This window comes from Lissotriton helveticus, chromosome 12, assembly GCF_964261635.1.
Source record: "Lissotriton helveticus chromosome 12, aLisHel1.1, whole genome shotgun sequence".
Lineage (NCBI taxonomy): Eukaryota > Metazoa > Chordata > Amphibia > Caudata > Salamandridae > Lissotriton > Lissotriton helveticus.
Genome location: NC_136073.1, coordinates 115,049,973 through 115,075,152, shown reverse-complemented (window position 1 = coordinate 115,075,152; position 25,180 = coordinate 115,049,973). Strand labels below are relative to the sequence as shown.

The window sequence follows — 25,180 nt, the reverse complement described above, 5'->3', positions numbered from 1 at the left end:
TGCGATAAAAAACCCTCACTCACGTACCAAGGCTCGATAGGTGGTATATCTTGGTTTTCCGCCTTGTTAGCGACGTGACAGCATCATCATTGGGTTGTAATTGTGTGCTTCCTCCACCCGGAGAACCACTGGTTAGTACAGTAGTGATTTAGTAATGAAAGAAAAAAAGGGGAGAAGGTTTTTGTTGTTTGATCCCAATGTCCTAGGCGCTTGATAGAGATTAAGCATAGCCATGATCACCGGAGGGCCATTCCCGGTGATCGACTTATGCACAGTGCACATGGCCTTAAACCAGATTCTTTGTTGCACTGGCAGCCAGTGTAATTGAACAAGGGCTGGCCGGGCGAAGGCACGTCTTTGGACATTAAGCAGAAGTCGAGTGGCGCTGTTCTGCACTACATGTAGAATATTGATAGTCCCCATAGGGGCACCCAGATAGACTGCATTGGCATAGTCAAGCCTTGATAGAATAAGGGCCTGGACCAGCAGCCGCCTAGCATCAAAAGGAAGGAGTGGCAAAATCTTCAAGGGTCTAATTAAGCCATAACAAGTAGCGGCCACTTTGCGAGATTGCACAGCGAGACTAAGGCTGGAATCCAGCCATACACCCAGGCTCTTAATTTGTTTCTTGGGCCGAGGGGGAGAGCCAATACAACTGGGCCACCACGGGTCCAAGTTAGGGGGGTCTGCATGTCAGAGTAGGATGATTTCCGTTTCGGATCCGTTCAATTTAAGGAAGGAACGGTCCATCCACTCGCCACTTTAGTCAAACAAGATGTAAGATTCATGTCCCTTGTGTCACAATTACAGAGCGAGACCACCAACTGAGTGTCGTCAGCATAATTGACCAACTGGACCCCCCCCCCCCCCCCCAAGGAAGCATAATGTCCGCCAGGGGCCGCATATAGATATTAAACATTGTGGGGCTTAAAGAGGAGCCCTGGGGAACACCCTACTGCAGGGGGGTCTGTTGTGACAGAGCCTCCTCCTCAAAGACCATGAAGGATCTCTCAGTAAGAAACGACTGTAGCCACTGGAGAGCAGTCCTTGTCAGTCCTACATCCTGCAGTCTTTGGATTAAAATGCGGTGATTTACCGTGTCGAAGGCTGCGCTGAGATCTAATACAATAGCAGCACAGCCTCCGACATCCACAATTTTCCTTGTCTCTTCCATCACAGCAATGAGGGCGGTCTCTGTGCCCTGCTTGCTGCGAAATCCCGTCTGAGTGGGATGTAGAGCGTTATTATCTATAGGCGGACAGTAGGGAGTTAACGTGCTTTTCAGCCAGGTTGCTGATACCTGGCAGAAGAGAGATTGGGCGGTAGCTGGCCCATTTCCCCGGATTTAAATTTGGTTTCTTTAAAAGAGCCTTGATTTTCGCTTCTTTCCACAGTGGAAGAACCACTCCGGCAGCAAGCGAAGAATTAATGACATCCCGGATGACTAGGGAGATAATCTCTGAAGCAGAATTAAGGATCGAAGAGGGAGCAACATCAAATGGAAAGCCAGATTTAAGATTTCCTAGAAGACACACCGTGTCTGATAAAGAAATAGGAGAAAAAATATCCATCTTACCATATGAAAGGGGAGGGGAGGGAAGTGCTTCAAGTTCCGCTTGTGGGAATAGCGAATAAATATTGGCGACCTTAGTGGTAAAGAAACTTGCAATCTCGTCACAGCGCTTTTGCGCATTTGTTGGATCAGGGAGGGGGCTAGGAGGGGTGATGAGAGATTTAAAAATGTTGAAGATCTCCCTAGGGGAATTAGAGGCCAACTCAATCTTTTCCGGATAGTAACTGGCTTGCGCCGCTTTGATGTTGTTCTTATACAGCCTAAGTGCAGCTCTGTAATCTGCCTTACTGGCAGGGTAAAAATACTTCCTCCACTTGCGTTCAAACTGCTTACAGGATTGCTTAAGTCATCTAAGCTCAAGTGTGTACCATGCCTTCTTATTATGCCCGGCCGGAGAATTCTTTCTTAGGGAGAATGGGGTTCAGGGAGGATTCGACTCAGCTGTTAAAATCATTGTAGGCCAGAATAGGATTGGGGCAGGGTAAAGGAACACTATTACGGAGATTGTTTAACCATTCGTCCACTGGAAGCTTGGACCAGGTCCTACCCAGCTTTTTAGATTTCAAGGAGATGTGGCGGGTCAAAAGGGGACCAGACAAAAGATAGAAGTGAGTGGTCCGACCAGGGGACTGGAATAGTTTCCTTCAGGAAAATATTGTCTAAGTTCGTAAAGAACGGATCAAGTAGATGACCATATGTATGGGTGGGGCCAGTTACAATCTGTCTAAATTGGAAGGCTTCAAGGCCTACTAGGAAATCATGCACATAGGTGAATTCCGAGTCGTCCAAGTGCATGTTAGTCAACGATAATAGAGAAGTTGGAGGTTGCACAGGCCAGATTTACGGCAATGCCTGGTAGATGGTTACAAAAATTAGCATGGCCCCCTGGAGGACGATATACAAGGATTCCAGAAAAAGTACAGGTGGGAGAGAAACCAATTGCAAAGGAAAGGCTCTCACAATCCAGTTTAGAGCACTTAGCCAATCTACAGCTATAGTTAGTTTTATAAATGATAGCAATTCCCTCTCCACGACAAACTTCCCGATCCGGACTAGCCATGGCATAGTTAGCAGAAAGAGCCTGGACAATATCAGGGTCAGATACCTGCAGTTGAGGTGTAGGAGAGAGAACGATTTAACATCATCCATGCTTGAAGGAGAGGGCTCTAAGGGCAAGAGTGAAAAGGTACAATCAGGACAATGCCTGGTTTCAGCCTCGGATAGAATGATATGCACACAACTATCCTGCATAGCATCTCTAAGCCTTAATAGCATGTCCCTGCTATAACAATAGTTACCCGGATTAAATTGCACAGAGATTCCTGCCCCTAGCCCCGTCCTGGCGCAGACGGGCTTGCCTCTGGTTCGCCTTCGGCACACCCGCTGCGCGCGCTTGCATTTCCCCAGCTAAATATCCTGGGCAGAGAGCCCTGACCCAGCCACTAGAGAGCGTTCAAAAATGGCGCTGCCCAGTGGGCAAGTGTTCAACCTTTCCTCCCAAGATGGCGGTGTTAGTGCAGGTTGCGATGAATCCCGCTCGAGCAGCGGGTGAGAGGGTATAATTTTATAGTGCAAGTAAGTGGAGTGCCATCGTCTCGTAATCAGACGAGTATGAGCCATTTTAAAACGAGCAGACCGCTCAACATCCAGTCTTTTAAAAAGCAAAAGACACTAGACACACTGCAATCTCCAATTTGCTCCGCAAGAGCGCGAACGTTCCAGAGCCCTACATATGCGTGTATTACAGCATTTGCGTGCAATTGTCAACTCAGATCCAGCATATCCAGTCGCTAGACATTTTAAAGCAGAACATGAAAACAACCTTCAAAGTCTACGATACTTTGTGATTGACGCAGTACCCCCCAATAAGAGGAGGGAATCGTGAAAAAGCACTGCGTCAATTAGAATCCAAATACATTATAGAACTGGATACTATATTTCCTTCTGGATTGAATACAGGGGATGATTTATACAATTCTTTAATTATAGGGGCTGCGACTTACCCAACTTTCCTATTCTTATGTCTCCCCTTATAGATCTCTTGGAGATTGGCCAATCTTGGATATGAATTGTGCTTTCCTAGATTAACATTTTTGAATTGCTGGACTATTTATCATGGTTGATTGCACCATTTTACTATGAGAGTTTTCTTAGGTATTTTTAATTCGTTGATAGGAACATGATCTACCATATGTTGTGTGGGAGGGAGTGCATTAGATGCATGTTCATCATTTTTAGTATTGGAACTATGATATTGACATTGCATTTGGACAAATGGATGCCAGCTCAACATGTTGACTGCTGCATTTCCCATATTTTATCACCATTATTGGTTAGGGGGGTTTTCTTTGATTATTTTTTAAACACTTTTTTTCACATTTATTTTCATTTTCTTCACTACCCTCAAGTATTGAACAGGCATATTTTCGTTAACGTGCATGCAGGGTATAGTATATAATCTGGTATTTTTTATGATTAAGCAAATGTACACATGGCGTTATTTGCTTTTTGAAAAGTATGACTTGAACTGTTAATTACCGCAAAAGTTTGGTACGGGACTGTTTTTTCGCTTATTGCATATGCTTGCTTCTGCACTGATGAGGGTATTAGTATCCAATATGAAATGTTTACAAATAGCGTTTTTTGCACATTCGGATGTTTACATTAGCATTCATGGACCACTGGCACAAAAGCTTTTTTAAATCAATTGTTTACATAGCGTTTTTGCACTGCAATTGTTAATATTGGCGTATTTGCACATTGAAATAACATGCTGCTTTTTTCATAACCCATTGTTTACATCAACGGTCTTTGCACATACAATTGTGATGATTTGTGTATTTGCACAATAATATTGAATAGAAATGATGATGTATATTGATGTTTGAGTCCCATGTCCACATTGCGGAATATTATTCACTATGTATTTGTGCATGTTTTTTATCATACGTTCGATGTATAGTTATATAGCCATGTGTCATTCAAAATAACTAATATTGATATAGACTTACATCAACAGGGTAAACAGTTTTACTTACATGTATAGAGGTCTTCTCAGTGTATAATGAGAAGTATTTTCTCTGTTTATTTTCCTGCCGATCACGTGATTTTGGATGTGCCTGTGTGTTTAAATTTCCTGTTTGTTGTATTACAACTTGAGTGACCAAGGACAGTTGGTGTCCGAAACGCATCTCCAGACATGCACCTTATGGTCTAATAAATCAGCTTTCTATAACGGCAAACCAGCTAATTTCATGTCCGTGAATCCGTCGTTTGCATGATTGCTTGGATGTTGCCAGTGTATGTTTGAAAATAAACAGCAGAGCAGTAACAGCACTACAACGCAAATCAGCCAACCCAGCAATGCACAGCAGGACGCTAAGCAGTTACTTAACCCCTTCGCTGAGGGGGTTATTTTCCCGGTGTGCTGTGGAGGGGGGCGCGCACGGCGCTCCTGTGCTCATGACGAGCTGAGCTCGTCATGAGGCACGGCGCTCCTGTGCTCATTAGGAGCTCAGCTCGTCACAGGTGCATTACCTGCCGTGGAACGCTCAGCACAGCAGGGTAATTATCCCCGCATGCGAGCGTTCCACGGATCATGACGAGCTGAGCTCGTCATGAGCACCGGAGCGCCGTGGCTCATGACGAGCTCAGCTCGTCATGAGCATGCAAGAGGTTAAAACACTGGAGAAAAAAAAAATAAGTCCGAGATCACAAAGTGGTGGGAACACAAATCTCTCACGAAGAATGTAGAAGCGGGTAGAGTGCCACGAGGTTTACAAATACTTTTAGCTCCAAGTTTTGAGGATCCAAACCCCGCGATGCTGAAGGAGTGGGGGGGGGGGGGGGGAGAGCAACTTATTGGCCTCAATGAATTTGGTGAACATACTAATCAAGTATGCTGTACTCGACCGACAAAAACTGCTGGAAGAAATAAAACAATTGAATGAGGAGCTTGATAGCATAACCGACGCAGATGCCAAGTCATTAATTGAAACCACACGAAAAGAAATCAGTGAAAGGCTCCGCAAACACGAAGATAGAATCAAAATTAGAAAAGTGCACAAATTTGCGAGAGACCACAAGGATTAGAGTTGGGCCTATTTTATACCTTTTGGCGGAAATATGACGCAGCCAAACAACTGAAATTAACTCATGCGGCGCAAATGAAGGGGAATCTCAGAGTGCTCATAGCCAAGCTGGCATCAATGCGGATTCGGATGCAGATACTGTTTCAATTACAAGTGTATCCAGCGCAACTGGTTCAGATTTAAGCAGTACAGAAGGAAGAGCAGCTAGTAGAATACTTGATTTGGGTGAAGAAATTGATTTTTTTAGTGGAGGAGCGGTTACAAACACTCCGCCCCAGATTATGAAACAACTGCGCAAAAAGCGTAACGCAAAACGCAAGGCAAGAAGAAAGGTGTAAAGCCGCAGCAGCAACAAGCACAAAAAAAAGAAACCTTGGTTCAACAAGAAAAAGTAACACGACTGTACCATTATCAATTTGTTGGATGTAACTGCTGCGGAGGAACAGCTTCTAACCTTGGGGTTAAATTACTCCCCTGAAAGTACGTTTAATTACACCAATACAAGAGCAGATTTGTTCCGCTTCATTAGAAAGCTCAAACTAAAAAAGTTTTTCTCTACTGAATAATCCCCTAAAATGGGTTAACGACCAAATGACACCGAACCACCACAAAGTCGTAAAACCTCAGTTCCAGCCGCAAAAGATGCTAAACTATTACTTACACTTTGTGATCTGGGCGATTGGCACAAATCTACAAAAAGCTCTGACAGTACGGAACCCCCAGCGCACAGCAGGAATTACAAGGCATTGCCATAAGACAGAAAGGAGCAGGCGATAGTCCTTTCAAACCATCAAGCACATTCATGCCTGTTATGCCTAAAGATGCTGTGGATATTTATCACGAATGTATAGTGGAAGATTTAAAGAAACTCAATCGGAAGGTGGGGGGCCAGAGGCACATCCAGTCTTTCAAACAGAAACAATATCCAACACTAATGGAAAAACTCAACAAAAATCAGTAGGTGGTAATAAATAAGTCAGATAAAGGCGGAAATATTGTTTTATGGCAAAGAAAGGGCTATACCATTGAAGCCATGAGACAATTAAATGACACTAATTGCTACATAAGATCCAATGGACTGGCCTACAAAAAAGCAAGAGAAGGACTGAAAAAGACGTTATCCTACAAAAGACTGAACTCTATAACATTAATTGAGTTTGACTTTTTGCACGTGGAATAACCTGTAATACCGATATTGTATTAAATTCTGAAAGTGCATAAGATGAAGACACAGACTCCAGGAAGACCAATAATATCAGCCATCAACAGCATCAGTGCAAATATTTCTTGCTATATTGATTTTTTTCTTCAAGACCTGGTTAGGAGTTTGCCATGTTATCTAAAAGACACAGGAGACTTTTTGAACAAGTTAAATCAAATTCAATGGCAAAAAGATTGGTGCTTTGTGACTCTAGACATCGAGTCGTTATACACCTGCATCGATCACTCCAAAGGTGTCGAGGCTGTCAAACATTATCTTGGACAGAGAACGTGCGAGTTATGGCCCCAATAAGATGTTGTGTGAACTGGTGCCTCCATAATAACTTTTTTATGTTTGGGAAAGACATTTGGAAACAGGTTAGGGGTGTGGCGATGGGATCCTGCTTCTCCCCCAACTATGCGTGTTTACACGTAGGCTGGTGGGAGGAGTGGAGTCTCATCGTCACACCCGGTTTTAATCATGTGAAATGCTGGATGCGTTTCATTGATGATGTGTTGTGTGTGGGAGGGTGACGAATCTAGTGCCCAAGAGTTCGTCAATGCATTAAATCAAAATCAAGATAATTTATTCTTTACCTCCAGCATTAACAAACTCAAGTCAGAATTTCTGGATGTAGATATTTCAGTGGAAAACGACATCATAGTCACATCACTTTTTCGCAAATCCACTGCAGGAAATAGCATTTTGCATGCCAGCAGTGGACACCCCAAACATGTGATTGAAAGTATCCCCTATGGGGAACTGTTGCCTCTGAAAAGAATCAGCAGCACTCCTGAAATATTTGAGGGGAGCTCAAATAATGATGGCAAGATTAAGAGCCAGGGGATACAGTAATACAACATTGCAAAGGGCCTTAGTTAAAAGTCAAGAAAGATCCAGGGAATCTCTTTTGCCATATAAGGTCCTGGAGAAATCAGATCACAATGAAGCTCCGCGCTTGATTTTATCTTTTAGCAGGCAGGAGAGACAAATTAAAATCCATTGTCAAAAAACACAGGCCCATTATAATAACTGGTGAGATCCTCAATGAAAGACTTCCTGAAACCCCAACCATTACATATAGGAAAGCCAGAAGCATGCACAATCAAATAGTCAAAACGAGCCCTGAGCTAGGTATTGGCAGTACCTGGCTCAAACTCAAAGATGGCTTTTTTAAGTGCTTGACGTGTTGGGCATGTAAATTTGGTATCAACACCACACATTACAATACCCCCTTCACCAAGGTCAGCACAGCTATTAGTGGCAATTACAACTGTTATAGTGAATATGCAATGTATGTCCTGACGTGCACCTGTGGCATGTGGTATGTAGGCAGCACTAAACTACAGGTGCACGTCAGGATATTACAACACCTAAGGGCAATAGTAAACAATGACAGTGCCCATCCAGTAGCCCGCCACTTCAGATCCACACACAACAATGATCTGACGTGTCTTATTATGTGATTGACGCAGTGGCGCCCCCCAGAAGAGGAGGAGATAGAGAGAGAGAAGACCCTGAGAAGAAGGGAGACGCAATATATAGTGGAGCTTGATAGTAAATATCCGAACGGGCTCAATACAACGGAAGATCTGCATAATTTTTTGTAGAATCAATTGACTATTTTTTTCTGGCGTTCCGTTGAAAAAGCTCCATATTGACCGTAAATTTCAAAATGTATGTTTCCACCATTAGGGGAGTTCCAAACAGAAGTAAATCAGTGAATCAAGAGGCCTGCTCTGTGATGTAATGCTATGCTGGAAAGCGGTTACAAAAGAGTAACAGAGAAAAAGCTAAAATGATTTAGCCCGAAATAACACATCAGACCGCACATTGTAAATATTGAAGAAATATAAAATTCTTTTTTATTGTTAGTTGCTATCCACATTTTTAAATATGTATGTATACACTATATTTGAAATTAGTTTTTTAGGATAAGGATACAGAGGTCTGAAATGTTGTAAGGGGTGAAACAAAGTTGTTTCACTGTATAGATCAACCTACCTTTGTAGCTTTAGAGAGGAGGGTATCACGTTTGAAGTCACGAATTATTATGCAACACAGGTCTTGTAAGGTCCAACAAACAACATTGTATTTATGGGAAATAATATATCCATATGCCCAGTACAAGGAGGCAAGGAGTCATAGCGGTGGTATACACAACAGTACCCTAGAAGGCGCAGGATTGTAGGTACATGACATTTCAGAAAATCAATAGGTGATCAAGTGATATGTTTTATTAGAACGTGCATTTAAGCAGTTATATGTAAATAAATTGTAAATTATGTACAATAATTATATATATGGGATACAAAGTATGTATTCTATGTTTTTTTATGTATTTATGATCAACTTCTGATCACGACAATTGAATGGCCTACATAGTGCTCCTTAGTGACATTGTTTAGTACACATGTGCTTGTTAATAGGTACTGTCAATGCATTCATGCAGAAAATATGTTTCTTAAATCAACTCCGTAAACCTCATATACCTAGGCATCACTATGGCGCTCTGACTACTAGTCTGCAGCCTGAGAGGGAAGTGGTTAGAGTTGCTGGCGATTGCACACACCTGTGAGAGCAGCGAGCAGCGGTGAGCGGAGGAGCAGAGCAGAAGCGAGGGGTGAGACGCGGTGTTGCCGGAGCTGCCGGGGGTCCGCAAGAACCAGGAAAGTCGCGGTCGAGGTGAAGGCTCCCGCGGCAGGCAAACAGTAAGCGGTAGCAAGTGGCCAGCAAATGTGCCGGCAACCCCCTGCCCCTCCTCAACAAACAATTGTGGATTCGGGAGCCGGCAAAGGAGCTGCAGGGGTGCCGCAAGAGAGCGGCAAGAGCTGGGCGGAGCCGCTGCAAGGAGATGGTCGGCCGGTGCACGCCCCACCGCCCGCTCCCGTGGCAGCTGTACTAAGATCCATGTCCTGCACCCTACACCAAAAACCCTCACCTGCATTTACACCCGCACACGAGTGGAGTGCGGAGGACGCGGATGTCCCAAGGAATAGAGTAGAGGAGCGAGGAGCCAGGAGCGAGGGGCTAGGAGCCTAGACTTCCATCAAAACCTTGAAGACCGAAGTCCGCCCTACCCCCATGGTGTCAGCGGCACTGGAAGCGGCAAGGCTTTCGGAGAGACTTCGGAGAGTCTTGGAGAGACAGCAGTTGGGGACAGACAGCCGGATTACAGTGTCAGCAGCATCAGAGCAGTGGCAAAGAAGGCAAAAGAAGGCAAAAGACGTGAGTAATATTAGCTGTAGGCAACAAATAGTCTATAAATAATTTACAAACTCACATAGTATTCAAGAAAAGCTCGTCACAGAGCAAAACAGGGGGGGTAGAGTACCTAGAGGCGGTGAGAAGCCACAAGAAGCCCCCTGCCTTTACCATCCAGGCGTTATATTGGAGTAAGGGAGCAAAAGGGAGGCGCTGCCGAGCTTGTGTCCCGGTAGCATTAAGGGTTGATCCATAACCCCACCCCAAATGAGGAATATCTACTCCAGGCGCTAGGACTCATCGAACCATAGAAACATTTGAGAAATTAGCAGCACAGAAATTGGCAGCACAGGTCAGCCAACCAGAAGGAACCAGATTGACAACACGAACCAGGACTATGCGGTCAGGCAAAATTCGACAAGCACCAATACATAAAAACAAGAAAATAGGGGTCAAAAAAGAACAAATTAAGGGTCCAAATAAGAAAACAAAGGAGTCTTTAAGCATGGAGCAAGATAACTTTATCCCAATCCCCACGCCAGAACCATTTAAGTTTGGGGAGAGCACTTCAAGGCATAAATTTCAGTTTCTAAAAAAACCCATGGAGGTATTTTATTCGACAAAGGAGGAAGAAAAAAGTTTACAAAGCCCAATAAAACCAATAAACTTAATTACACCGAACAAAATGGAGGGAAAAACCCAGGCACAATGGGATCCGCTGAAAGAAAAATCACATCACTCACAACGACCACAATTGCAAAATAAAAATAGAAAACAGGAGGGCAACACAGGTTCATTGTCACAAGGAAAATCAGCGATTAAGAATTGGTTGTTAAAAACTACAGCACAGATTCATGCACCAATGGGCCAACTTATGTCCACACCAGATAAGGCGAATAAGGCGAATAAAGAAGTAAATGGGAAAAGTCTGTCTTTAGAAAACGATCAAAGTCAAATCGGATGTCAAGTGAAATGTCAGGGAAGCGTACAAAATTCAGCCTGGTCAAGATCTTTCTCAATTTCTGAGGAAGAGGAGCTCATGAAGGTGTTAGAAATAAACACAAAATGATGAGGAGAAATTGGGGGTAAATAGAAAATTGGAAAACAGATATAGACTCACCGGAAAAAAGGAATAAGGGTGAAAAACGGGAAGGTTTTAACCCCCATAAAATTTACTCCGAGCCCAACCCGATGGAATGGACATAAAAATGGAAAAAATGGCCACCCCCAAGGAAACTTAAAAAACTATCGCCAATCACAATTTCCTCCGCCAGTGGTTTTGATTCTATGACAGGGGCGCCGATGCAACCAAATCCCAAACAGTCAGTTCCCTGGAGTGAATCGTTATTAAAAAGTTTACAGTATGCAATCGATGTCTTGAACTTTCAATCAAATAAACTAGATGTCCAGGTGGATTTAATTAACTTAATCGCAACACATATAGTGGGAATAAACACCAAACTGGATACAATCTCAGCCCACATTTTAAAAGGAATAAACAATGAAAACAAATCAAATAAGAAACTAATTGATCAACACTGTTTGCGGGAAGATAATAGACAAACTGGCCTCACTACCAGAAATACGGTCAGAAATCCTATGCGTTACTCGCACAATAAGGTCTCCTGGTGGAATCCCCTCCCAAGAAAACAAGGGAGAAGCCTCAAAGATTGAAAAGTATAAAAAAACGAGTTCAACTATCGATTTGGACACTGGTACAAACTGGGCGGAACAAAGTGATATAAAAGAAAACGGACAAGGCGAAGGAAATACATCCAGGTTAACAGATAAAATAGAAAAGCAAACTAAAAGACAGCGGAAACGAGCGCGGAAAGCCAGAAAGAACATTATTAGAACCAAACAGGAAAGTCAAAATGTATGCCATATTTTCAAAAGAGGAAAAAAAGCATAATTGACCAGACAGAAGAAATCGAGCAAATAGAAACAAACAACCAAGATGCTTTCACATCAGAACATACGGCATTCACATCAGAACATACGGGACCGCTGAGAAATTCTAGACACAGATAAACGTCAAATGCAAATCAAAATATGAAGACAACGCAGGAATAAAAGAAACAAATAATAAAAAGCATATTGGAGGAACCAGTAAACAATCAGAAGGTTTTAGACCACAAGCAGCAAAAAACATCTGATTATGATCAAACACAAAAAATTCAAGATGTCTTAAAAACGCCAGATCATGAAAAACCAATTGCAGGTGGAAAAGAAGAAACCCAACGTAACCCACCTAAAAAAGAAACCAGCTGCAAGACTGAAGCTGAACAATGCACAAATATGAATGTCAATCTAAAAATTAAAGTAGGAAAAAATGGAAGGACATGTAAGGCACAGTCAGGAAATACACAAACGGACAAGGGGAGACCCATTACGAGTCTCAGAACATTTGACCCAGAAACATGGCACCATAAGGAAGAGGGGACCTCACCGGGGTCTAGCCCATTAGTCGAATGCTTAAGACACAACAACCCTTGGAACAAAATAAAGGAAAATAGTGAATCTAGGGAGAACCAGGAAAATCAAATGACCCCAATAGAGTCGGGTCGTAAATTATTATTCAAACCAGAATATCAGACAAAAGGAAAGATGGACGCGCTGAACCGGGGTAACATATTGCGGCTATTCAGAGATATTCCGGAATTAAGGGAAATAACGTATGACCTCAAAGCAGTAGAATTTGTTCAAATGAATAAAGATACTGACTGGGAAATAAGCAGTACAACTTGGGCATCAAAAGAGATAACCAACCTCATCTTCTCAACAAGATCAGTCTTTGCAACATGGGGAATAATATTGGCATACCCAACGCCTATAAAGTACCCATATCCACTGTTGAACAATGTGGCATCCAAAGTCCCAAATGTAAAAGGAAAAGCATCCTCTATTTTAATAGGAGCAAGAAGCAGGTCAATAAATCGACAAACTAGCAGGGAATCCAAGCTCAACAGTTTAAAAGGACACCTAAACCATCAGTCCGAGGAAGATCAGGATTGGTCTTGGATTCCACACGCACTGAACCCATACCAATCCTGATGGAAAAACCGGGACCGAAAAGAGTAAAGTGAGAAACATCCAGGTACAATTGAAATGTGAAAGAAAAAGAAAAATTTGCTCCTGGAACTTCCATGGTTTCAAAGAAATGAAACAAGACCAAGAAACCATTACCTTTCTGTGTAATTATGATATAATCCTCCTGCAGGAAACATGGAACATCATCCCAAGACATATTGTTGGATATGAGGAACATCATGAAATGGCGGAAAAGATCTCTAAGTACAGTCATCCAAGGGGGGGGGTTTATCTACATATATAACAAATAAATTCAATTGGAAGACAGAGACAATGGACGCAGGAGTAAACTGGATACAAGTTATAAAACTAGAAAATAATCGGCCTATAAATGGAGTTGGGTGGAATTTATTGGTTGTAAACGTATACATACACCCCGAGAAGCATACAAAAGTCAAAAAATTGTCTGAACTAGTCAACATAATAAAAACATTACAAATAACACATCAACATTACGAGATACTCATCACAGGAGACTTCAATTGCAATCTGACAAGTATTAAGGGAAAGAAAAGCAATATCAAAATATCATGAAACGATTTAGAAGCACTGGGATTAGTGACATTAAATGGAAACATGAGGGGTAATCAACCGGCAAGTACCACCTTTTTGTGCGGAAATAAATCCTCCACAATAGATTATACATTAATCAGCAAAGAGCTCATAAAGCAAACTGATCAGTTCAGCATTGTACCGCGACCGGAGAGCGACCATTTTCCTCAAGAAACCATACTAAATTTAAACATCCATCAAAAATTACCACAGTGTCACTGGTCACAATTCCGGAAGTATTCAATCAAAAGAAACTAAAATGGAAAGGAACCATAACCAATGAGATAATGCGAACAGTGTATATGTACGAAGAGATTACATCGTTCCTGGAACCCCATTCACTGGTGAAAGACTGGGAGAATTTACACACATTGCTGCTAGACAAATTCCCTGAAAAGTCAGTAGAGACCCGTGCACCTGACTCCAACAAAGAGGCATGGTATACCTACAAGCTAAGAGACAAAAAAAGGAACATTGCCAAAGCTTTGAGACAAAAGGCCGCATTAAACAGAATGGGAAAAGAATTTGACAATAGTGAGACACAAAAAATGAGAAAAAGATATAAAGATGAATGCCGAAAAGCAAAAAGGGCACACACAGAAAAACTATGGGAAGACCTGTTATGGACAAGTAAATTACCAAATAGCAGTGAATTTTGGGGCATAATCAATAAATTATCAAAAGGAACAGGAGCGCGGCAGAATATAGGAATCAGTGAAACTACATGGCTACAATACATCGATAGCCTGTATAATATTCACATGGACCAATTCCCAAGTAAAGATGCAAGAAAAGACACTATTGGGAAAAGAATTAAGAAGCGCCGTCACTTTCAACAAAAAAACAAACAAACCGGAAGAAGAAACAACGAGCTGGGACATGGAAAACCAATTTCCATTAACAGTGAAACAAACACTCTCTTTGATAAAAAAATTGAAAGCTGGGGGCGCCGCTGGCCCAAACAGACTACCAAATGCCCTATTTAAACAAGATCCTGAATTCTGGGCAAGTTATCTCACACCACTCTTTAACCAACTGTTTCGGGACAACGAGATGCCATGGTCTTGGAGCGGAAACCTTTCTCACCCAATTTACAAAAATGGGTGTAGAATGGAACAGGGAACTATAGGCTAATAGCCCTTATTGATGTAGAGGCAAAACTTTTTGCATCCTGTATACTAAGACATCTACAGGAATGGACAAACATCAATGAAATAATCCCTAAGTTCAAAACCGGCTTCAGGGAAGGCATGGGCTCAATCACAAACCTTTCAGTATTGGCAATGTTAATAGAAACCGCAGAAAAAAAGAGGGTAGGATTACTGGCATGCTACATCGATTTAAAATCAGCTTTCTATAGAGTACCACGAGACCGCCTGTGGAAAAAGTTGGAATCATGGGGACTCCCGCAGAAACTAATAGAAACCATTAAAGCCTTATATACTGAAACATAGGCCAAAGTAAAGCTGGGGGATGGGAAAAGAATATCATCACAAATAAAAATAAGAAACGGCCTAAAACAGGGCTGTGTGCTGTCCCCAAGCTTATTTAACCTGTATCTAGCGGATTTAAACATCTATCTGCAACACGTAAATGGTCATCCACCAAAATTGGCAAATGAGCCAATACAATTTCTGCAATACACGGACGATATCGTTGTAGTAAGTCAAACTCCGATTGGCCTGCAAAGAGTCATAAATAAATCGATTATTTTGACACATTAGGTCTGGAACTCAATAAAACAAAAACCAAGGTAGTGAGATTAGCGGGCCCAAGATGAGGAAAATTTAAATGGTATGCAAAGGACATACAAATTGAGGAGACAACTACATATAAATATCTGGGTGTTAAATTGAGCAGAAACAGGTCACTGGTGCACCAAAATAGGGACATCACAGCCAAAGCCCAATCGCTTACCTTTGCCTCCAAACAGCTGCAAAAGAAACTACTCTGCCCCTCATATGGACATCTCTTAAAAATAATGGCAGCTCAACTGCTCCCAACCCTGTCATACGGGTTGGAAATCTGGCATGGGAAAGAAACTGATATTTTAAACAAACTACAGACAAAAGTTTACAAATCAGTTTTTAATCTTTTTAAAGGATCATCCCCAGCACAAATACGTTTAGAATTTGTTCTACAAAACCAAGAGTACCAAAGGAAAGCAACTTCTATAAAATGGTGCTGGAAACTCAGAGCATCAGAAAAAGGATCGTTAAATAACTTATGTTGGTTAGAAATCAAGATACAATATGAGCAAAAAGAACTAAACACTTGGGGTGATTACTTGCGACTTGCACTGGAAACACTAAACATCGAGGAAGTTTGGAATAGCCAATTGGAACGAACATCATTTAATAAAATTTGTAATTTAAATGCAAAATTGCTATCCCTGGCAGAGGATAAAAGGAGACTAGCCAAACGCCGCCATGCATGGATTGTAATTAATTCGTATAAAAGACTAAAACCCCAATTTTATCTAGAAGCTCACTTTCGGTTATCGTTAAAAGCGAAATTCATGGCATACAGATTGGGCGACCACTGCTCAAAAGACCTGATTCCTTCCTGGAAAATCAAACAGCAAGCCAAGACATGCCGCCTATGTGGGTACCACACGGAAAGCTTGCTCCATCTAATGTGCACGTGTGAGGCAGTAAAAGAGAAAAGAATAAAACTGCTGAAACAAGTTCTAAATAACCTAAAAATTCGCACCTGCAGACAGGCGGTAACAACTTGGATGGGTGCCACTTCGAACATTTTAATATGCCGTGGTGTAATATTCATGACATTAGTAGAGACTTTACTCTTAAAAAATGAATAGTCAAAGCTGGGTCCGGAAAGATGATTTTTTAACACTGCAAAATTTTAAGAAAATGTATTTAAATTTTCTAATCTAGATTGTTATTCTCTTCTTATTGTGTACACTTTAGGGTTGTGATAAACCGAATAAAGTTAATTTTGAATTGATATACCTAGACCATTATAATTGTGTAGGCTAGTTGGTTAAATGAAGTAAATGCATTACCAAATATTATGTATATTGTCCCAAATGCGAATTTGCAACATGTAAATAGGACCTTTTGTAAATTAAAGTATTTTCTTTATGTTTACTACTGACCATGTGATCCACTTGAGAGGTGGAGCAACACCAAAAAAAAGTATATAAAAACAAAGCTGACCGGGTGCACGGTGTGTGAACAAGAGCACGTGATGCTCGAAACGCGTCGCCCGTTGAGGTACAAAATAAATCTTACCTTGCCAACAGCCTTGGGTCCGTCTCTTCATTTCGCTGCAGCTGCGGAGGTGGTGAAGATTGCTGGTTCATATATACATATGCATATACATATACATATACACACACACACACACACACATTAACCTATAAGTCACTCCTATGGCAGGCCTTGACAATCCTGGAGGCAGAGTGCTTGGTTTTGTATGAGAGGGTGCCCTAGCATGAGCTGAGCCCCTCTGCAGCTTTTGGAACCATCTTCTTATAGCTGTTCTAGGATATAGACATACCATATACTCTTAAGTGCATTATAATCCTCGCAGTTAAAGCTCATTTTGGTTTGGCTTTATCTAAACATGTTGTGTAAGGTGTCAAATACTTTGGAATACTACCCCCCACCAGTCCTGGCGGCGAAGGTAGCATTCCACCCTTTTAGAGGGAGAAGACATGTAGTTACTGGTACAACCGGTTAAAGTTAAACAGAGCCCCAGCATCACAAAATGGATGTTGCTACCACAGACACGAGTCTGCCCTCCTGCTGCTAGCCGAAACTCCGGCAAGGAAGGCCTGAACAATAGGTTTCCTGTCCAGGGAGGTGCCAGCACCTCCGCAGACAGGCTTTAGTGTATTGGGGCAGGGTGGGTTGCATTCAGGGAATGCTTTTCAGACACTGCCTGGGGCACACAAGGTGTTCCATGCATTTCCCAGTTCAAACCGGTTGCTGGGGCGCTGAGCCCCAGCTCTGGTGCGAAACTGGACAAAGGGGAAGGGGGTATAACCACCCCCTTCCCATGTCCACCCATAGGAGGGACCTTAGAGTAAGTCCAACCCCTAAACTTACTATCAGTATAGAACCCCAGTCCCTAGGACTTTAGTTTACCCTGGACGAAACTCTGCAACATATATCTTGGACCGTCGACATTCCATATCGACTGGAAGATGGAAGAAATCTCCCTTGTGGTCAAGGAGGGACCACCCTGTTCAAACAGGCACCAACTGCATCTTTGCCGGTCTGCATTCTCAAGGCTCCCGCCAGATCCCGAAGAATGTGCGAAACAGGACATGGACTTCCAGACATCTCGGATACTGACCCAAGCTCCCAGCAAAGCTGAGACCCGTAGCAGACACGAGACGTGGGACTGGAACTCCTGGACATCCTGCATTTTGCAAGCTGCACCTACTTCCCAAGGTATCCCAAAGTTGTGCATTGGGGTGCTTGAAGCCCCAGCCCTGAGCACCATTTGCTCCGAAGCTCAGAGGCCCACACTCCACAAGTGTCTCGTGGGCCCGCTTTGTGCATTTCCGCTTGACGCGTCCTTACGGTTCCTAGTCCGTTGGCTAGTGAGCCCCCAAAAAGACCAATCTTGAAACTACTTTGCTTTCCTGGTTGCTCCAGGCTTGCTTCCCTGAAAAGAAGAAGTGCCTCAGACCTTGCTGGTCTGCAGCAAAGCCAATCTCGACATCCTGCGTGGGTTGTGTTAGCCAAGGCTTGTTGGGTGCAATCGAGATACCGACACCGCGGTCAACTAGATCAGTTGCGGGACAGCTCAAATTCTGCTCTTGGACGTCGTCGCCGGCCTCCTGGACCACGTGGCTGAAGAGACAAACTTCACCTTTTCACCTGAAATCACCCGACATTGGCTGGCATCTTCCCATCGCCATCCTGGTCACTGGCAAGTGACCCCAGACTCTGTCCCTTCTGCTTTCAGGTTCTTCAGATCTTCAATTCACCCTTGGATCCACCCGGACACTTTTCCTCTGGTCGCCTGCAGCACTTCTTTGCAGCTCTCCATTGAAAACGAAGACGAAACCTGACACCAAAAAGCATCTATGCACCCGGCTCCCATGGGTGAGGTAACGTGAGTACTCCGGTGCTCCCGTGGGTCTTGACTCTTGAAGTGTTCTAGTCTAAAAGGGTTCCATCCTAGTCCATCCGGAAGCTTCCTTAAATTGCAAATTTGTAACTTGTTTGTTTCCCATAGAATGTAAATGGTAACCGGCGGCTGTGTTTAGACACTGGATGCGTCTCCCGAGGGCCTCCTACATCCTAGCCTTTGGTTGTTCCTAGAAGCCCCAGCGATTCCACAGGTCCTAGGCCTGCTTTCTATCCCAGATGTGGTTCTTATACCACTACTTTAGTATGTTTGTGAAGCCCCTAGGGCATAACGTATACTGTGCAACTTATCGTATGCTAAGTTCCTTGTATTATACATTTTCCTCATGATCTCATAAAGAGTGCAGTTGGGTTGTGTTTAGATTAAATACATATGTACCTTGTGTGGTGTGCTTTCATTTGGTACTCAAGGGATTATAATTGGTAAAACAACTAGCTTAATTCGCTCTCTGAAGTCTTGAAGGCTGCTCTCCATAGCCACCACTAGGATAGCTTTCTATAAGGTTGACTTTACTACCACCATCAAAAAGGGTCGTTTGGACTGGTGCAAGGTGTCTCACTAGAATAGTGGACATCATATACCAGGCCAACGTCTCACAGCCACTGTGTCTGCAAGTGTGTATGCATCTCTCTCTGACCCAGTGTTGGCTTCCCTGTGTCTCACTGGGAGTTTTTGTGATCCCTTTGTACTTTAGTTTGTCTCTCCTTTCCAGTGCATTTATGCCATAGTTTAGGATTGCCTGTCTCCCTGCCAGGTGAAACTAGGAGTGAGTTCTTGCAGACAGTGTTTGTGGCTTCCTCCCCTGGTGTCAGTGCAAGCAAATGAATTTGACAGACAAGGGGCCAAATATACTAGGTGCCCCAGATGTGCAACAGGTATTTGCACCTATTCTTGCACCACCAGGGCACTTTGATCTTATAGAAGTGGCAGCAGATGCTTGGGCAGCCCCTTCTTCCATAGTTCACAGTGGCACCGTCACAGTAGGATGTTCCCTTATTTGCATTGGGGGGGGGATTGTCCCCATGCAAGTGAGGAAAGACCATGCCCTTGTGCTATACTACAGACCTGTGTATGTGTGTAGGCAAAAGAGCTGTCGGGAGAAGCCTGGACTGTGAGCCACATAGAGGTGGTGCACAGTCAGGCACTCTGAGGGTGTCCTTGTATGGGAGGTAAGTAGGTGATTCGGGAACTCCCAAGTACCTCATGGTAGGTGGGTGTTTTCACTCACTGCTCCTGCCAACATTGGAATCTCTGCTCCCCTTTCCAAGTCAGGCCGGGTTGCTCTCTGCACTATGAAAGGTGGATCAACAGCTTCAAAGAGCCGATATGTCTTTCAATAATGCACTGCTCCAAGGAAGGCATGTGTTTACAGCCGAGCTGGGGGCAACACTTCTACTGTAATAGGGTGGACTGCCCCAGCGGAGCCATGTGCACCCCGTTAAAGGTGCACCAAAGCGCAGGTCAGTGAAAGGGGCCCTATTTGTAAAATAGGCTCAGGCGTCAGTGATACAAGTGCTGGGATGTGGAAACTCAATTACTATGTTGTGTTGTCCCTGGTTGCGTGTTCTTGTTCTGTTGTCGCGGATGTGTGTTTTCCTGCCCCGCCTCCCTGTACTGTCACACAGGAAACTTTGTCTAAAGCAGCACTTTTTCCCTGAATGAACCGGTGGCGCTTTAAAAAGAAGGTTTCCACTACAGAATAATCTGCCTCCTGTCTCCGAGCTCCTGACTTCATTCATGAAGGGGGCGTGGACCCCTTTACCTTAGAATGCCACTTACCACCTTCTTTGATTTGTTGCCAACTGAAACCTAAATGCGGTTGCAAATCATTGATACATATCATTTCAACAACTAATGGCGATAAACCCACTTCGTTTATTGCAAGGAATGTTTCAACTCGTAAAATGGGTTTAATAACCATAAAAAAAAACATGTGCTTGCAAAGCCTAGGATTTTGGAAATGGAAGGGTTTGAGATGGAACAATGGATTTTCACATTCAACATTTACTCCCTGGACCCAAAGTGTGGCAGCAGTGAGGCGAGAGGGGCTAGGAGGCCCAAGCACTGATCTTTGGCACAATCCAGGAATAACAGAACTAAAGGAATCCCAGCCTGTATGCATTGTAGGAAAGCACAACTTGTGAGTATCTGTGAAGTGCCTGGGTGAGGATGAAAGAGGCTTTGTCTTCATAGTTCCCATTGGCTCCAGAGATGGGCGCAATGGAGGACTCCTGTATTCTATACCTCAATGGCTGCAGAGGGCTTGGGTCTAGACTCGACGGCCAAAATCAGGGCTGCTGAGTTGCCATACATGTCAATTGCAGTTGTACCTGGGTATAGTGCTCAGGTGATTCCTGATTATCAAGAAGCTGGACACATGTGGACAGTTTAGGGTATAGCTCACAGGGGGCTGCATGGGGTTTGTCTGAAGATAATGAGTGATGATAGAAATAGAGCAAAGAAACATGAAGCCACCAAAAATATATACTTCATGTTAATGTATTGATCCCATTTTTAGCATCTTCATTAGATTCACACCAAATCATCAAAGGATCACATAAAACTTCTTTTGATCTTAAGGATGCTCTTTTTGATCACAGTACATTAACACTGCTTTTGAGACACTGCAATAGGCAGGTTTTTGTAAGTACCACCCTCAAAATTTGGATTCCTTCTATGTTTCTTATTCTACTTTTCCCTGAAATATGTGCTCTCAAAAGTCCGATTTTGGAGGTTCCCTACATGACGGTTTAAAATACTAATTGGTTCCCTTTCAAACGTATCCCTCGCATCGACCTATTGTTAGGACGCTGAACAAGATAATGTCTACTGATGTAATATCATGGGTGGCTGAGCGATACCTAATGGGAGCACATATTGCACTGCGATTCACGCATATTCTATGCGTCGAGTGTTTTCTGCATATGAAGAGAAGATCAGGCCAAACGTTTGTATCATAAGATCAAGAATCTTCTGCAGGTGCTGAAGAAGGGCAAGAGGTTTCAACACTTGGCCACTCCACATGGAAGTTTGCCCGCATCAGAGGAGAATGGCGCCACATGTTGTGCGGAATGTTAGGACTCACATGTCGACAAAACCCTAGATGTTAATGTTCTTCTGTCTGGAAGTTGGTTGACTGTCTAAAGTTGCCAAGAGCCCAGGGAGAACAAGAATATTTAGAACAACGAGTTTGGGCCAAATAGAGATTAGCTGCTTCAGCTCTATTTGTGCAGCAGCCCACGCGGACTGGGATGGGCAGAGTATGGAATGTGCTGCAAGCATTGGAACAGCCTTCTATATAGAAATGTTCAAGAGTTTGGGATTTTGGGATGAGCCTGCATTCGGTCAGGTCATGAAATCACTGTACCTCTGCCTCATTGCTCTCAGTGACCATCAGATTGTCAGTATATGTGCCTCACCTTTATATCACTATATCATCCACAAGGGCCCTCAAGTTAACAGCATTTATGAATCACTGATGCCAATGGCTGGGACATTTAGGGCCAGATGAACGCAAGCTTTTAGCATTTCTTAACAGGACAAATAGCAATTTCGGTCCATTAAGAAACGCAATGCCGCTTTTTCCTATGTACAAAGGCCAAAAAATGCCACAATTTGAGTTTTCTACCCAGTAGAAATTGCGATTTAGGAAACAAATAAGGATTGCCCAATTCGCATTTAGGAAATGCATTTACCACCAACTCAAAGTCTATGGTAACCATCAGCAAAATTAAATAAATGCTTTTTTTTTTAATGTGACATGAAGCGCGCATTTGCCCCTACAACATATGATCACTTACATGTGCAAAACTAATTTCGGGATGCCTCCATGGGGCCTTAATCCCAGAGGCACCCTTTGGTTTGGAATTCCTAAATTGCAGTTTCCAATTAGGAAATAGAAATTTATGAAATTCAAACAATTTCATATTTGGGCCATAGGTGGGAATGCAGTAGCATATTTTCAGTTATTTACTATTAACGCTTCCTAGTTTTTTTAGGCGTTACTAGGAAATCACAAATTTTGTATTTCCTAAATAGGGATTCTTGTGGAATCACTTTATGAAATGCAAAATAAGAATTTGGTACATCTGGCCCTTACTCCTGTACCTGGGCAGTACAGAGATCACCAATCATCATGCCTTTTGCACTTGTGCATCACTGACGTCGCCCGCGGAGGCTGCGACACCATTGTGAACTGTGCACCACGGATATCGAACCAGCCACTTTTATTCAACACACACATCTTTACCTGCGATCCCCAATATCTCTCCCCAACCCTCACTGCTCCAGCACCTGCACGTTGCAGATATCAGTCCCAGGGACTTTACTTCTTGTCACTCACATGCACCCCAACAGGAGCCGGCATCTTTTGATCCTCTGCATCTCTGAAATGACCTCCAGGGACCCCTGCACCATCTGTACTTAGGTACTGCTGATGTCTGCCTAACTCCCTCACGGCTCCGCCCCCTCTGCCTCAATTTTATGACTTGTTACTGGTGCATCACTGATATGGCAATTCCCGTACCAGTCTATCACTGACATCACACAGTAGATGTATACCTTGCAAAGTCTCCCTCTCCCCCTTCATTTTACCTGACAATCCTTGGTGCTTCTTCTTTTCCTTGAGGTTACTGAGGAGAGGGGGGGAGGAACTCTCATTTGATGTTTCCGCCATATTTCTGCTTCGGCGGCCTTGACGCAGAGCTGGAGCTGTGGAGAACAGTCAGTGGGTGAAATCAAATCCACATTGAAGGTGACCAGACACACAACTGGTCTCACATTACAGGAGTAATAACCATCCTCCTGACTTCATACAATTCAAAGGAGTCACTCAGTCCCCAATGCAGCCTGTAGATGCTTCATGAGAGTCTCACTCCGTGCCCTTCACAGGCTGCAAACGCTTCATAGGAACCTGAGCTATTTCCCATTACCAGGTGCTCAAGCTTCCTCTAAGCTGCACTCATTTCCCATCAATGGCTTCAAACCATTTGTCTGAGCCTCACTCAACACCCCCTTTCCAGAGACTCGCTCATGCTGGTTCAGCAGCTGAGAAGTTCAATATGGATTCCTTGGTGACAGGCTCACGATGTTAGCAGTGAACTATTCTTTAGGAATATACCCACTTTCTGGGAGTCACTCGCACCTCTAAGCGGTCACCTTTAGAATGCAAACTGCATAAACTTGACTGACCAGTGACCATACTTTGTTATTGATGCTTCTCTTTCACCACAAACAGCCAGAGTACTTCAGGTAGGAGATGGACCACTCAAGGAGGAACTGAAGCTATTGGACCTACAGCATTTAAATCTGGAGCTAAAGTATTGGATCTGGTTCATCTCAATGAGTAGTTAAAGCCATTAGATCTGGTTCATCTCAATGAGTCGTTAAAGCTATTAGATCTGGTTCATCTCAATGAGTCGTTAAAGCTATTAGATCTGATTCATCTTAAAGGGTAGTCAAAGCTGTTGAAGCTAGTGCATCCCAATGGGGGTGGGCGCTGAAGCTAGTGCATCCCAATGGGGGTGGGCGCTGAAGCTAGTGCATCCCAATGGGGGTGGGCGCTGAAGCTATTGCATCCCAATGGGGGTGGGCGCTGAAGCTAGTGCATCCCAATGGGGGTGGGCGTTGAAGCTAGTGCATCCCAATGGGGGTGGGCGTTGAAGCTAGTGCATCCCAATGGGGGTGGGCGTTGAAGCTAGTGCATCCCAATGGGGGTGGGCGTTGAAGCTAGTGCATCCCAATGGGGGTGGGCGTTGAAGCTAGTGCATCCCAATGGGGGTGGGCGCTGAAGCTAGTGCATCCCAATGGGGGTGGGCGTTGAAGCTAGTGCATCCCAATGGGGGTGGGCGTTGAAGCTAGTGCATCCCAATGGGGGTGGGCGTTGAAGCTAGTGCATCCCAATGGGGGTGGGCGTTGAAGCTAGCGCATCCCAATGGGGGGGGGCGTTGAAGCTAGTGCATCCCAATGGGGGGGGGCGTTGAACCTAGTGCATCTCAATGGGGGGGGGGCGTTGAACCTAGTGCATCTCAATGGGGGGTGTTGAAGCTACTGGAGTGCACCTCAACGGGGTTGGGTTGAAGCTACTGGAGTGCACCTCAACAGGAGCTGAGATTATCAGATATAGTGCAACTTGGTGGGGAGGTGTACCCACTGCATCCAGTACAGTACAAAGTGGCTGAATCCACTACACCCGGTGGAATGAGTTTTTTTTCTGCGCATTGCTAAAAGGAGGATTCATGAAAGAGCACAAAATGTATGTTTTCTAGGCTACTTCAGTCAGATGAGATCTGAATAAAAACTACAGGTCGAAATGACGCCAAACCCTCCCTAAGTTTCATGCTA

General features: G+C 43.7%; 1 protein-coding gene across 7 annotated transcripts in view; it reads right to left on the bottom strand.

The window, feature by feature from the left end:
• LOC144798642 (transmembrane protein 272-like) overlaps positions 1–25,180 on the bottom strand; it is a 1,182,125-nt gene that overhangs the window by 192,731 nt on the left and 964,214 nt on the right. For 5 of the 7 annotated variants that reach the window (XM_078669607.1, XM_078669608.1, XM_078669610.1 and 2 more), the window contains one exon: positions 23,432–23,548. The exons of the other annotated variants lie outside the window; for them this stretch is intronic. In XM_078669607.1, coding sequence (XP_078525733.1) covers positions 23,432–23,513 — 82 coding nt within the window. In that variant the 5' untranslated portion in view covers positions 23,514–23,548. Of the gene's footprint in view, positions 1–23,431; positions 23,549–25,180 lie in introns of those variants that run through there. 7 annotated transcript variants of the gene reach the window in all.